Source organism: Lepisma saccharinum, chromosome 5 (genome assembly GCF_977018435.1).
Source record: "Lepisma saccharinum chromosome 5, izLepSacc3.1, whole genome shotgun sequence".
NCBI lineage: Eukaryota > Metazoa > Arthropoda > Insecta > Zygentoma > Lepismatidae > Lepisma > Lepisma saccharinum.
In genome coordinates, this window is record NC_139233.1 from 75,010,328 (window position 1) to 75,024,002 (window position 13,675).

Sequence of the window (13,675 nt, forward strand, 5' to 3'; positions counted from 1 at the left end):
AAACTTTAAAGGTTTCCTGACAAAATGAAAAATGGACAGATCATTTACATTTTCAATGGACATTTTGAAAAAATACTAATATTCATTTTTTTAATTTCTTTTTTTAGCGTAGGTAAAAGGAAGTCACTTGAAAAAAAGTGGGAATATAATCAAAATGTCCATCAGCTATTAATTGATTTCAAAAAAGCATATGATTCGGTCAAAAGAGAGAAATTATATAATATATTAGTAGAGTTTGGAATACCTAAGAAGCTTGTTAATATGATAAAAGTATGCACCAGTGAAACAGAAAGTAAAATTCGTGTGGGTACTAATGTGTCTGACAAATTTACAATTCATGATGGGTTAAAACAAGGAGATGCATTATATCCATTGCTCTTTAATTTTGCCTTAGAATATGCTGTTAGGAAGGTAAAAGAAACTAACGAAGGACTAAAATTAAATGGTGTGACTCAGTTGTTAGCATATGCAGATGATGAAGACTTATTAGGGGATGATATAAATACAATTAAGAATAATGATAAAATATTTTTCAAAACTGCTAAAGAGATAGGTTTGGAAGTTAACAAAGATAAAACTAATTATATGCTTACAGGGAGAAACCAAGGGTTAGGTAATAATCAAAATCTAATTATTGATAACAACTCGTTTGAACCAGCTTCCAAATTCAAATACTTAGGAGTAATATTAACAAATGAAACTTATATTAAAGACAAAATAAAAAGTAGGCTTAATTCAGGAAATGCATGTTACTTCTCTTTTCATAAACTTTTGTCTTCTAGTTTAATAACTAAGAAACTAAAAGTTAAAATATACAAAACAGTAATTTTGCCTGTAGTGCTCGTATTATATGGGTGTGCAACTTGGTTCCTTACATTGAAAGAAGCACATAAATTGAGAGTATTTGAAAATAAGATTCTTAGGAAAATATTTGGACCTAAAAGGGATGAGGAGACAAGTAAGTGGAGAAGGTTACATAATTTAGAACTACATAATTTGTATTCATGTCCAGATGTTATTAGAATAATTAAATCAAGAAGACTTAGGTGGGCAGGCCATATGGCACGAATGGGAGAGGAAAGAGGAGTTTATAGGATTCTTGTTGGGAAACCTGATGGTAAGAGACCTATAGGAAGGCCAAGACGAAGATGGAGGGACAACGTTGAGATGGACCTAAAGGAAATCGGTAAGGATGGAAAAGAGTATATAGATCTTGCTCAAGATAGGGACAGGTGGAAGGCCTGTGTTGCTGCAGCCATGAACCTTCGGGTTTAAGAAGGCTAGAGAGTTAGTTAGTTAGTTTAAAAGGAAGTAGCTAAAAATGAGTAAATAAAGAACATTACGTGGCAGAGTGGTTAGCACAGCGCACTACGACGCCAGGGGTCCCGGTTTCGAATCCCGACCTGCACATGAGTGTTCTCTGTGAGTGTCCCTTCATCAGTTTCAGCATTCATCGCTCATACTCATCTTCGCTTTCTGAACCGCCAGATTACCATTTCGGGTGTACAGCACGTGGCGTAGCGTTTCGCGTCCGAATTCCAGGAACAGGCAGCTTACGGTTACCTGATCAAGTAGCATTTCGTCAGAGGGCTACCATCCTAATAGTGTTTAATGAAGCAAACTCTTGCTAACACTCTTAAATGCTCCATCCAAGAAAATATTTTTTGTTGTTTTAATATTTCTTTCCCTTTGGAAATTTCAAATCTCACCTTCATAGTTGTCATATAGTATGAAGGTGTGGCCATCTGGCATGACTAAAATTTCTAGATCCAAGTTCACTTCCTCTCGACGATTTGTTTTGATTTGATTTGTTGTTTTAAGTCCCCTTTATGCACATTAAGGCTAATCGGGATTGGACCTACAGTTTAAAATGGGATCCGAACCACTTGTGCCTCCACCGGGTATCGAAACCGGGATCTCTCTCTTGACAATTTGTCTGAGTCTGCACTCCCTGCGCTGCACTCCGCTGTCTATGCAATGTAGTTTTAAAAGTTGTAAACTGAGGTATCCTAGTCACCAATTCCATTGCTGCCACCGGTTAGTCAAGGTGTGACTCATCATCAGCCAAGGTCGAACGAAACGCAACTCATTAAACCGTCGCGGACGAACTGTAGCATGTTTCTAAGAATTTCGCTTTTGGACGAACTGCAACTCGGACGAAACGTTACTGAACCATACAGCAGTCCCAATGCCTACTACAAGTTGCACAGCTGCTTTCGGAGCCCTTGGTTTGGAAAGGGGGTGGGGATGAGGAAAGGGTCTTGATTTTTTATACTGAAGTTCGTTCATTTCGTTCTCCTATTTCTCTTGGTTGAATTTTCTGAGATACGGAATCTACCTCATTTTCCTTTTCATTACGTTTTATTGCATCACCCACGGTACGCTTACATGTACTTTGACATTTTCAATTTCCCTGTACCTGCACTCTTTGGTTAGGTACGGTAAAAATAAATAGCTGCCGTTCGTCAAATGTTGTATTTTTGTTTTTGTTACCCCTTTTTCTCGTAGTTCAGTAAGGGAGCAATGCAGCTACTAGTAACAAATGTAGTCAGGAAGTAGCATCAATTGTTCCTTCCCCGCACTGTAGTTGACTGGTAAAAAACTATGTAAAGCCCCATTTCCATTACCACAAATTTTCCGTGCAACATGCAACGCTGCATGTGCCAAGCATTTGTTGAAATGGAAACTGTCTGCAACATGCCACGGTGCAAGTGCCGGGGACAAAATTGCCCCAAACGATTAAGATGCACAACATGCGCCGCGGACAATAGAAACAGCCTGCATCAAGTTCCTGGGGCATGCGCACCAGAGTAGAAACAGACGACGCGACTACAATCTGTGGTCCAACAATATTTAATAGCAATGCAAAATCACTTGCAGTCATTCTTACAAAGTTTTCGTATCCACTTTGAAGACGTAAGTCTCTCATCAACGTTTTATACGCTTCTTCCGAATTTATTTTCGCTAGAAAACTTCTAATCCACCATCTAGGTCTTTTTCGCCTCTCTTTTTTAGAAGATCATGGTACAAAACCCTCCATAGTTGTATTGTTCATCTTTTCACAAGTTAAATCACCACCAAATTATTACAATACACGTGAAGAAACACTGACTACTCTAAAGCACAATTGAACAACGCTACAATCAAGTCCTGCACTCCGGTGTTGTTGCGGGTATATTTTGCAGAAGTAGTTATGAATTGTAAACAGTGCACTAAATGACGCGCAACATGCACCGGCACATGTTGCGTGTCATGGGTCTGGAACTTGTCAGAATGGAAACTTAGATTAACAGAAACAGAAGGCTTTCACGATTTGTCTGAATATTAAAGTGATCTCTTTTTTCACACCCAAATATGTATAACTATTTTCAGATTTGAAAACGTAACAGGGGTGTAAGGGGTGACCTTCCACGTATTACACTCAATCCTCAACTTCATTCCATGTATTACACCCTGGACTGCTCTTTGCAGACTAACGAGACTCTGGCGACTGGCCCTATTGCCAGTATAATTCTGTATGTTCTCCTGCTTTCTGTCATGTGTGCTGAGTGCCTCTTTACAGCCTCAGCTTTTAACCTAAGTTAGAATATTTTAATATTTCAGTTATGCGACATTACAGTTATGTTATATGTTATGGTAAGGGGCTGCACCCCGTATAAAGTGGCGGGTGCAAAATAGCCTGTGCTGACGCACCCAAAATTAAAAAAAAAGTTACATATAACTTTAAGAAATGCGTATAAATATTTCACCATCGTTTATATTTATGTACATTTTAATTTTCAAATATTGAGAAAAAATGCTACGTATTCGATTACTAATGTGAGCCACTGTATAAGTTATGTTTTTATTTCATGAACAATGTATGGTCAAACATTACTTTGAAGAGCTGAAAAAATATAAATATGCTGACCAAGGCAGTAATTTATTTTATTAAAAACATAAACTAAACGTAACGTTTCAACCTTCTAGCAAGGTCTTCATCAGACTCTGTATCAAGTACAAAAGTAACAAGATACACAAAAAGGGCCTTATATATACACAAACTTCACTCCCTCCAGGCTATTAGAAAGTTGTTGGGAACTTTCTAGCAGGTGGCTTTCACTTTCCAACTGTACTTTCACCTAAAAGGCTAAACATAATTACTTTCATATAGAAGAGGAAGGGATTATCTACGAAGTAAAATGTAAAGAATGTCAGAGTGTGTACATAGGAGAAACAAAAAAGAGACTGAAAGATAGGTTGAAACAACATAGGGATGATGTACGACTTAAGAGAGAGAGAAATGCGATATTTAAACACACGAGAGAAACAGGACATGACATAGAGTGGGATGAGGCTAAGCAGATAGGAAGGGAGAAGAGAATGTTAGTGAGAAAATGGAAGGAAGCCAAGGAAATAGAGAAGAAAGGTGAAGAAGACACAATGAACTGGAATGGGGGACTGAAGTTAAACAAAGAATGGAAGAAAGTGTTAGATTGAATTGAATTGATTGATTGAATTGTTGTTTTAAGTCCACTTTATGCACAGTAAGGCTAATCGGGACTGGACCTACAGTTTTTTTAAAGTGGGATCCGAACCACTTGTGCCTCCACCGGGTATCGAACCTGGGACCCCTTGATTACAAGGCGAGGACGCTACCACTGCGCCATCGGGGAGGCCCCGAAAGTGTTAGAAAGAGTGGAAAGGACAAGAGAGAAAGAGGAGAGGAGAAGGGAGAAAAATGAAGGAAAAAGAGCGTGAGATATTCTATATGAATATCTCTTCACATTCTATATGAAAGTAATTATGTTTAGCCTTTTAGGTGAAAGTACAGTTGGAAAGTGAAAGCCACCTGCTAGAAAGTTCCCAACAACTTTCTAATAGCCTGGAGGGAGTGAAGTTTGTGTATATATAAGGCCCTTTTTGTGTATCTTGTTACTTTTGTACTTGATACAGAGTCTGATGAAGACCTTGCTAGAAGGTTGAAACGTTACGTTTAGTTTATGTTTTTAATAAAATAAATTACTGCCTTGGTCAGCATATTTATATTTTTTCATAATCATGGAAACAAGGCTTCATGGTGTTATAATTTGAAGAGCTCCGTGGCAGAGTGGTTAGCACAGTGCAATACGACGCCACAGGTTCCGAGTTTGGATCCCAGCCTGTGCATTATTTTCTTTGTGATGTCCTTTCATTACCCATCCTCGTCTTCGCGATTAGCCAAAAGTGGCATAAAACCAAAGTTAAATATAACAAATCAAAATCAAACATTACTTGGCATGACAAGAATGGATAGGTTATTTTGATGCTGCTGTTATTAAAAGCAAATTGTATGTAGCTTTCCTAGACAGAAGTTTCACACACAGAAACTGATTGATTGGATAACGACTGCAGATTCCTACTCGAGCAGAAAATATATATATATTTCCATTTATTACTTACAACAATAGCAGACTGATTTCCTGCTAAATCAAAGAAAACTTGCATTCACAGTTACAAATTGACGTGTTGAATGAACTTAACTACAGATTTCTCTCACTCCAATTCTGATTAATCGAACAGCACACCACAACGTGGGTCATTACATATTTCCAACTTACTCTCGAGTTCCTCAACTAAAAATAAATTGACTGCCAGACAAAAACTCCTCTCCGATAACACATTATATGCAGAGTCTACGTAAGTTGAAATTCCATAATAATAATTTGAATTCTTCAAGTAGTAGCTACAAATATAATTTTTCATACATATTTTCTTAGCAAAATATGAAGTCCCTCACTTCACAAGGATAACATATACACAGTATTTCACAAGAGTTTTTAGTTCAAGCTAGTCGTAGGCCTAATATGAATATAAATGTCACTTCATTACTTAGTTAAAAAAAAAAGTGCCAGTCAATCAGAATTCGAGGGTATGCCTGAAATTATTTGTAGTATCTCATGTATCAAGAGGGCTTTTTAAGTAAAATGAAGGATACATACCACATGCTTTGGTCAATTCATAGTAGTAGAAACGGAATTATACTGCATGTTGCAACTGAAACCGCAGCCTCGAAGGCCGAAGTCGTTTAGTGATCCACTCATACACTCGGTACCAAACATTTCAAGTTCGAGTAGACATCTGGGTATGGCTGTTTTTTGTAAGCATCCCTTCATAGATTTAATATGATCATCATTCATCTTCATTGTCGCGATTATCTACAAGTGGCAGAAAAGCGATATAAAACATGAATAATACAAAAGTATAACAAACAAAAGAGGATAAAAGGATGAACTGAGTTAATGATAGGATGTTTTATAAAATTACTGTTTCTTGAAGAATCTTGTCCTTTGTTCCGATTGTATTTCTCAGTCACACGTTGCTAAATGTCCATGTCGACTGCCACTCTTGCGTTCTTGAAAATTACTTTCTTGTCTGTCTATGCTCTTCTTTCAAATGTGGTAGGTAGGCGGACGTTCTGTCTGTTTCTACACCAAAATGTTTAATGCACCTCCTGTCCAAGAAGACAAGAATTACTGAAAGTAATTTTCAAAATTGTAAGCGGATGATGTAAATGATAAAATATACTGTCCTTTTATTCGCTTAGTTTTGAGAATCACTTTCCATACAATTCTTGCCTTCTTGAGTGTCCAATGGCCCTGTCTAGCTACAGACCAGTTGCATAAACGCAGTTTCGTTTGTTTCGTACAGCAATGCCATCCAACATTTCGTTTCTACGTATTTTCTACTTGCAAAAAGTGCCTTTCATATCGCCCCAAGGCGTTGTCTACTCGGATGCTTCGTGATCGAAGGTCACGTGTACAAAGTTTCAGGATTCAGAATTCCCGATTTTGCGTGGTGCTGCTGCTATCAGTTCTGTTCGCCTTCTCAAGGTCGCGCAGCAAGCAATTATTTTTCGTCTTCCGATAGGAGAAAGCTTGCCTCTCGCTTAGGTGGACGAACACGTGGCACGGATGATTTTTTGGCTCGACCATGGTTGGTCCTTTATGTTTCGTCCTTCAGCAAGTTAATCTAAGCACGAATCATTCTCATCACCAAACAACTGTATTTTTTTAAAAAAAAATTGATGTAACACATGTAAACAGAGAGAGAGATAGGTAGATAGATAGATAGATAGATAAACGTTTTCCCTCAACAAACGATTGTTTTGCTATCGTATAAAGTGAATGCACATGTTAAAATTCATCTTGCATAAATAATCAAATTAGAACAAATTCACATAAAGTGATTAAGTATGCAGAACAGAAATATATTTGTGATAAATACATAGTTAATCAGTAAATTCCAATAACCAGAACTTTTGTCACGCCAAATCTTGTTTACGGATGTTTTCAAACGTTTTGTTTTACAATTTAATTTTTTCACTGACATCCAAAACGAAAATACATATTATAACTTAGTGACTTTCAAGGGTTCAAAATGTAATGTTAGTATGCTGCCAACTATAATTATGAGGCTTCTTCAAAAACTGTATTTGCTATTCGTAACGGATATGTGTATCACTTTTTCGAAACAGACTTTTGTGGAGGAAAAGAACTGTAACGTTACAAAAGTAATGAGCACAATTATACGAGAGACCTATGTTATTCTCTCCGGAACACGGCATCGGACACGGTATTGCACATCAGGACGTCTGTATGATACCAGCTATAAATAACGTTGTTGCTTTGAAAAAAGGAGTGTAACGTTTTTAGTCGTGATCTCAATGAAGTTACTGGTTAATTGTAACGTTACTATCACTTTCCACATACACTAAAGTTACTAGTCAATACGTGACGAACCTCTTTCTTACCCTGTAACGTTACTGGTTGCCGGCAATGGATGTAACGTTAAAGCGTCACCTAACGACCTACTGCTTTACAAATCAGTTATGGTTCGGTACCGTTATGCACACCTGTAACGTAATGTTTCATATACCTGAGGTAACGTTTCTGTTCACGAAAAGAGTTACTCTGTTTCAGGTTGTAACGTAACGGAAACCGTAATTGAAAATACCGCTTCATTTCGGTGTCCCTGGTGTCTCGTCGGTATATAAATGGTAAATTTCGTGTTTAAGTGTCTATTTCGCATTTTGCAGTTCATTTCGCATCACTTCGTGACAAAACAGGGTAGGAAAATGCACCTCACACCTTTCAGAAACATGAAAAATTAACATTAGAATGTGTTATTTTTCATTTCATGTTTTCGTCAAAAACGAAATATGCATGCCTCTACCTATTACTATCTCTCACTCTCTCTCTCTCTAACATACACACACATAAACTGTCAATGTCCTAAGTTAAAGTTTACCACAAAAAGTAGCTAAAAAAAAGTAACAAAGTTCATGTAATTTTTGGCTGCTTCTGCATATCATACCTGTTTATGCTGAAGACGGCCAACTTGAGGTGCAACAGACACATGATGGTTGTCAGATTGGAATTGGAATTGTATGTGGTATGATTTGCGTCCTGCTTCCGAACATGTTGCAATTTCATACTGTTTACTGCTTAAATTTATCGCATGAAGCAGAACAGAAACTACTGAGGAAGAGAAGCATGGCGTAGCCGGGAACTGGACCACCTGATGAGACAATTCAGCCAAAGGCTTCTTTACATGAGCTCTGCACTGAATGGAGCTCTTTGCTCCACATGTTGTCCTGCACACGAGGGAGAACAAATGTTCTCCAGCACAATCAGATGTAGGGGAGTAGAGAACTTCAAGACCAAGCTCTTCATTTCCTAAGACAATTCCAAAGCCATGATTTGGTTGGACACTCACAAACTGCAGGAAGAAGAAAAATTATAAGCGAGTGAAATAAAGGAAGAAGTTAAGTAATATACCAAAAGGAAGTTCTCAGTTACAAGTAAAAACTGGTTTCTTTGTGTTAATAGAACATTAAATAGAATGGTAAATTAATAGAACAGCAAGAAAACCAGTTTCATGGATAAGTGAGAACTTCCTTTTATAACTTGATACAGCATATTTCATTCCCTGAAACATAAAAAGTTAATGTTCAACATATACCTCTTGGCATCACATGAATGGACATTTCCACTCATTTTTTTTTGCAACAATTTTAAAAACTACACCCTGGAAAAATGACCCATGCAAGTTCTCTGCGTTCAGTTTAAAGCAAAAACTCGACTTCCAAAGTTGCGAGGCTAGCGTTGCGCTGAAAACATGCCCTGCCATGTTAATACGTCACTACTAAGAGAGAGCTTGTTTGTTGTCTGCTTCGAGCATCCAGTTTACTGGGGGGTAGCCATGGTGAGCGAACATGTGCACCAGTTTTACAAATCTGTACAGATTTAAATAATGGAAGAAGGAGCGGTGGTGGAAATTAAAGCTATGCTTTGTAATGATCATTCTTCTGTTAAATATCCCTGCTGCTCACGTGCAAGATAAATGAAAGGATTCTGCTGCGTGCGTGTTCTCAGGTCATGTGAAAAATATTGCTTGTAAAGTTGGTTGCTGACCAAACTTTCAAAAATATATTTTAAACTTATATTTATCAAAATTTACCGTAACCTATGTAGTGCAAAATAAGAATTTTCACATTCTTCACTTTATTTATAAAGCCTACTTTACTTTCTTTTCCATAAAGCAATTTCAGTTTGTGTTTCATTTCTGTTGCGCAAATTATGATCAAATATTTTTGTGCAGATAAGAGAAAATACACTGAGAAGATTACATCAGTTGCACAGTACATATCAATCCTTAGTTTATGTATAATTATTACAAGGAAATAATATGTATAACCATGAGTGTATTTAAGGGGGGGGGGGTTCAACGGGTCCAACCTGCCCCCTTTTGATTAAGTAAAATTACCAGATTACCTGTTCTATCTGCTTGTTCATTAAAATTTCTTCGGACTCATTTCATTCTCTTAAATTAGAGACATATAGGACGGGATTCAGATGGGAAGGAAATTACATAATTCCACACACCAGATGGGACTGCAAACCAGATGTCTGCAAATTTCCTGATAGTTTCAGAATTTCTGCGATAAGAAACTGCATTGAGACTGTCAAATCACTTATTTTTTCCCCCTCTAGTCATCTTAAAGAAATTTGGTTTTTAAAAACGCAGTGACACAAGATGAACAGAAAAGTATCAATACTAAGTAGTGTGACCTCATACACACAACTTTGTCGGGTCCAGCAAACCCCCCCCCCCCTTTCCTGTGCTCCCCAACAAGCTTCCAGCCAGCAGTGTCTTGGATTTTCATTTACGAAATAAAGCAACCTTAATCATACCAAAAGTTGATCCACCCCCTTCCCCCACGTGAACTATATATACGTCCATGTGTATAACATTATATCCCATACTGAAATGGAATGATATATTTCGAATTTTGTACTGCGAAAAAAGCCACCTCATCTCTTTACCCCCAACGCATTAATTGGTTGATTCACCTCACCACTAAGGATCCTATCGACACGAGACATGGCAGCCTTGATCTTGTTCTCGTTGAGAGTTGTAAATGTCTGTCTTGTGTTTATTTGTAAATGTCTCATTGACAGTCTCATCTCGATTTATAAACATCTCAGTTTTGGAGAGCAATTCTCGTGGAGTGTCTTGTCCTGAAAGATCGACGTGCAACCATCCAAACAATAATGAACGAACGGGGCTTAGTTATGGTAGTGTGTCAAAAATAATTCACGAATAATTGCACATGACAAAGGTGTCTGCATGCTGGGTTCCACGCTTGCTGACTTCTTTTCAAAAACACACACAGTGCGAACTTTCAAGGCAGATGTTGACCCTTTTGGAACAGGATGAAAATGATTTCTTTGGTTGTCTGGTAACTATGGACGAATGTTGGGTCTACCAGTACGATCCAGAAACCAAAACCATGAGCAAGAAGAGGAAACACTCCCATTCCCCCCCCCACCCCCCACCCAAGAAGGCAAAGGTGCAGAAGTCGTGCAGGGAAGTTTTCTGGGATTGTCACGGGGTTGTATTCACAGACTACCTTGCAAAGTGTCAGACAAGTTGAGAGGTGATCTGAAAGATAAACGGCGCGGCATGCTCATGAAAGGCTTTCGTCTCCTGGCCGATATTGCACCTGCTCCTCTTCGCAAGTTGCAAGGCAATGTGGCCATGAAATCTTGCCGCATCCACCCTATTCTTCTGATCTCACACCAAGTGACTTTTTCTTATTCCCTTAAATTAAAAAAAAACGTTGTGGAGTCGGTGATTCAACACCACAAATGACATCATTATGGAGGTTGAGCAATGGTTTTCGTCGCAACGACGAGGGCCTTCGGAAGGTCAAGAAACTATGGGAGAAATGTGTGGCTACGGATGGTTACTATGTAGAGAAGTCCCAAGTCCCTCAATATAAAACACCATTTCTAGCTCGTTTAGAACAGGGTGATTGTCAAAACTTTACGAGACCCCCTCGTATATATTAACTACAGAAAACTGTTGTTTACTGCAGGAAATTTAAAAACTCCCCATGCCTTTTTATACCGTCTTATATTGCAGAAACTGGTGTGTAAACCAGACTGTTCTAAACGTATTGTTATTTTAAAATTTGAGAAGAAATTGTAATTCCAGAAAAGGCATTCCTATAACAATAAGTTCTTGCCAGTCAGAACCAACCTGTGTATTCGCAATGAAAAAAGGCTGTTCACATGTTCAGCCACTGACTGTTACAAGTAGGGGTGTGTAGGATCCCAAAAAGTCAGGATCAGGAAAAAAAAAATTCCGTCCCGATCCCGACTTTGGGAAATGACTTTCTGACTTTTTGGGATCCACAGCAGTCAGGAAATACCGAACAGTAATTTTAAAAAGTTGTTAATTCTAGCCATTTTCTGCATTGTTAAGAGTCTGGAACTTATCTGGAATTGTTACACTTTATTCCACAAATACGAAAACAATCACTTGAAGTGAAAATTACGTGTAGAATTTGAGATTTCCAGAGCTTCGGGAAATTTCGAACATTTCCCTTCCCGAAAATTCCCAGACTTTGTCGGGAAATGGCAAATTTTTCCCATCCTGAATATTGGGATTAATAAAATTTCCCATCCCGACAAAGAAAATTCTGTCCAAACACCCCTAGTTACAAGTTTTGCTTTGTCAGCCTAATGGGAAAACCCTCTACTGAGTGGCTGAATTACAGTAAATACTGCTATAACTTTAGGACATAATTTATCTCCAAGAAATGGAGCACACATTTTTGCACTGGAAGTTACAAGATACTTATTTTCCACATTAACAAGTGACTTTGCTGTCACTTTCACGGCTCATGCTAAGTTGACAGGATGAACAGAAGCCCTGCCTGCACGCATATCTAACTGATGACATCAGAGGACCTCTAGTCTGTGCAGAGGACGTTTCCAAATCAGTGACGTAGGAGGTGAATTTCAGCGCTGTTTGAAAACGTGTTTCTCGAGACCAAAACAAATATCACAGAGATATTTTGCACATCTCATGTTTGTGTCATTATCCATAAAATGAATGGATTTAAAACATATTTCATGTCAAAGTGGAAATGTCCATTATGCGTTACATTTTGTTTGTTTTCTTCGTGATGTCTTGTCTCTATTGGGTCGCATTGATAAAAATGAGCAGGTGCTCATAAGCAGGCCCATTAGTAGCTGAGTAAGTTCTCTTTGTTAAAAAAAAAGTCAAATTTAAATAGAATTATCACCAATATAATTTGTATTATATTTTATAATTGCTGTCACTACAAAAAGTCAATTATATTCCATATTTACATTCAACATGGACTTCATGAAGGTACATAGGGGTGTGAAATTAAGATCTAGCATATTCTCGATCTTGGAAATATGGGAGGTGAAGTAATTAACACCATGCTCCAAGTGCCTTTACTGTGTAGGGTAGTCCTGAAGTAGTAATTGATGAGATACTGGACAAGTCTTGGAACTGCTTTATGCATGGACATTGCCAGAAAAATCTCAGTTCTCCCATGTGACAAATGCCCAACCAGGACTAACAACAACATATGTCCCCCTTCCTTTTTCTGATATACAATTTGAATAATAATTTTTACATCAAGTTACGTCAGATGGTTAGTTCATTTCACATATCTATTTTTTTCATTTTGTGGCCAATTTGAATGATTTTTTCCAGTGAAGGCCTGAGGCTGTAGTCCTCTTAAGCTCCCTGCCTCTAAATCCAAGCCTGCTTACCAAATGGATCACTGTTATTCCTAAGGAAAGTCCACAAGTAAATACAAAAGAGTAAAACACTATACATGCAATTATGGAACATTCACTCATATACATGGCAATACTCAAAATACTACAGGGTGACACACATAAGCAAATACATACAAATTGTGTACCACGTGTGTTCTATTCATCACTGCACTCTACACACTACAAAGCATGTCCAATATGAGCAAAATGCATTTCTCCACATGTTCCTGCAAATCACGAAGTACACCCCTGAGCATAGGTGTTATATTAGTGCATGCATCTAGGATGTATGCTTTCATGTAATGTGATGTGGCTTGCATCGTCACCAGACCTGCCAACTACTTGATTTCTTTTTGTTAGATTCACAAACAGAAATAAAAAGGTGTCAGGTCTGGCGATCATTCAGGCCACTCAATGGCACCAGGTAATCCAAGCCAGGAATGTGGAAATGCATTCATATGGAGACTTATGCATCAATTGGCAGGATATTTACAAAATTTGCAGTACATTACAATAAGAAAGTGTATACGTGGGATGACCACATGTCA

The 13,675-nt window shown here is 38.0% G+C and overlaps 1 protein-coding gene across 1 annotated transcript in view; it reads right to left on the reverse strand.

Moving 5' to 3' along the window:
* The window catches only part of LOC145988077 (cilia- and flagella-associated protein 74-like), a 74,815-nt gene that overhangs the window by 21,090 nt on the left and 40,050 nt on the right, over positions 1 to 13,675 (reverse strand). The window contains exon 6 of the mRNA XM_083122914.1: positions 8,335 to 8,739. Coding sequence (XP_082979040.1) covers positions 8,335 to 8,739 — 405 coding nt within the window. The remainder of the gene's footprint in view (positions 1 to 8,334; positions 8,740 to 13,675) is intronic.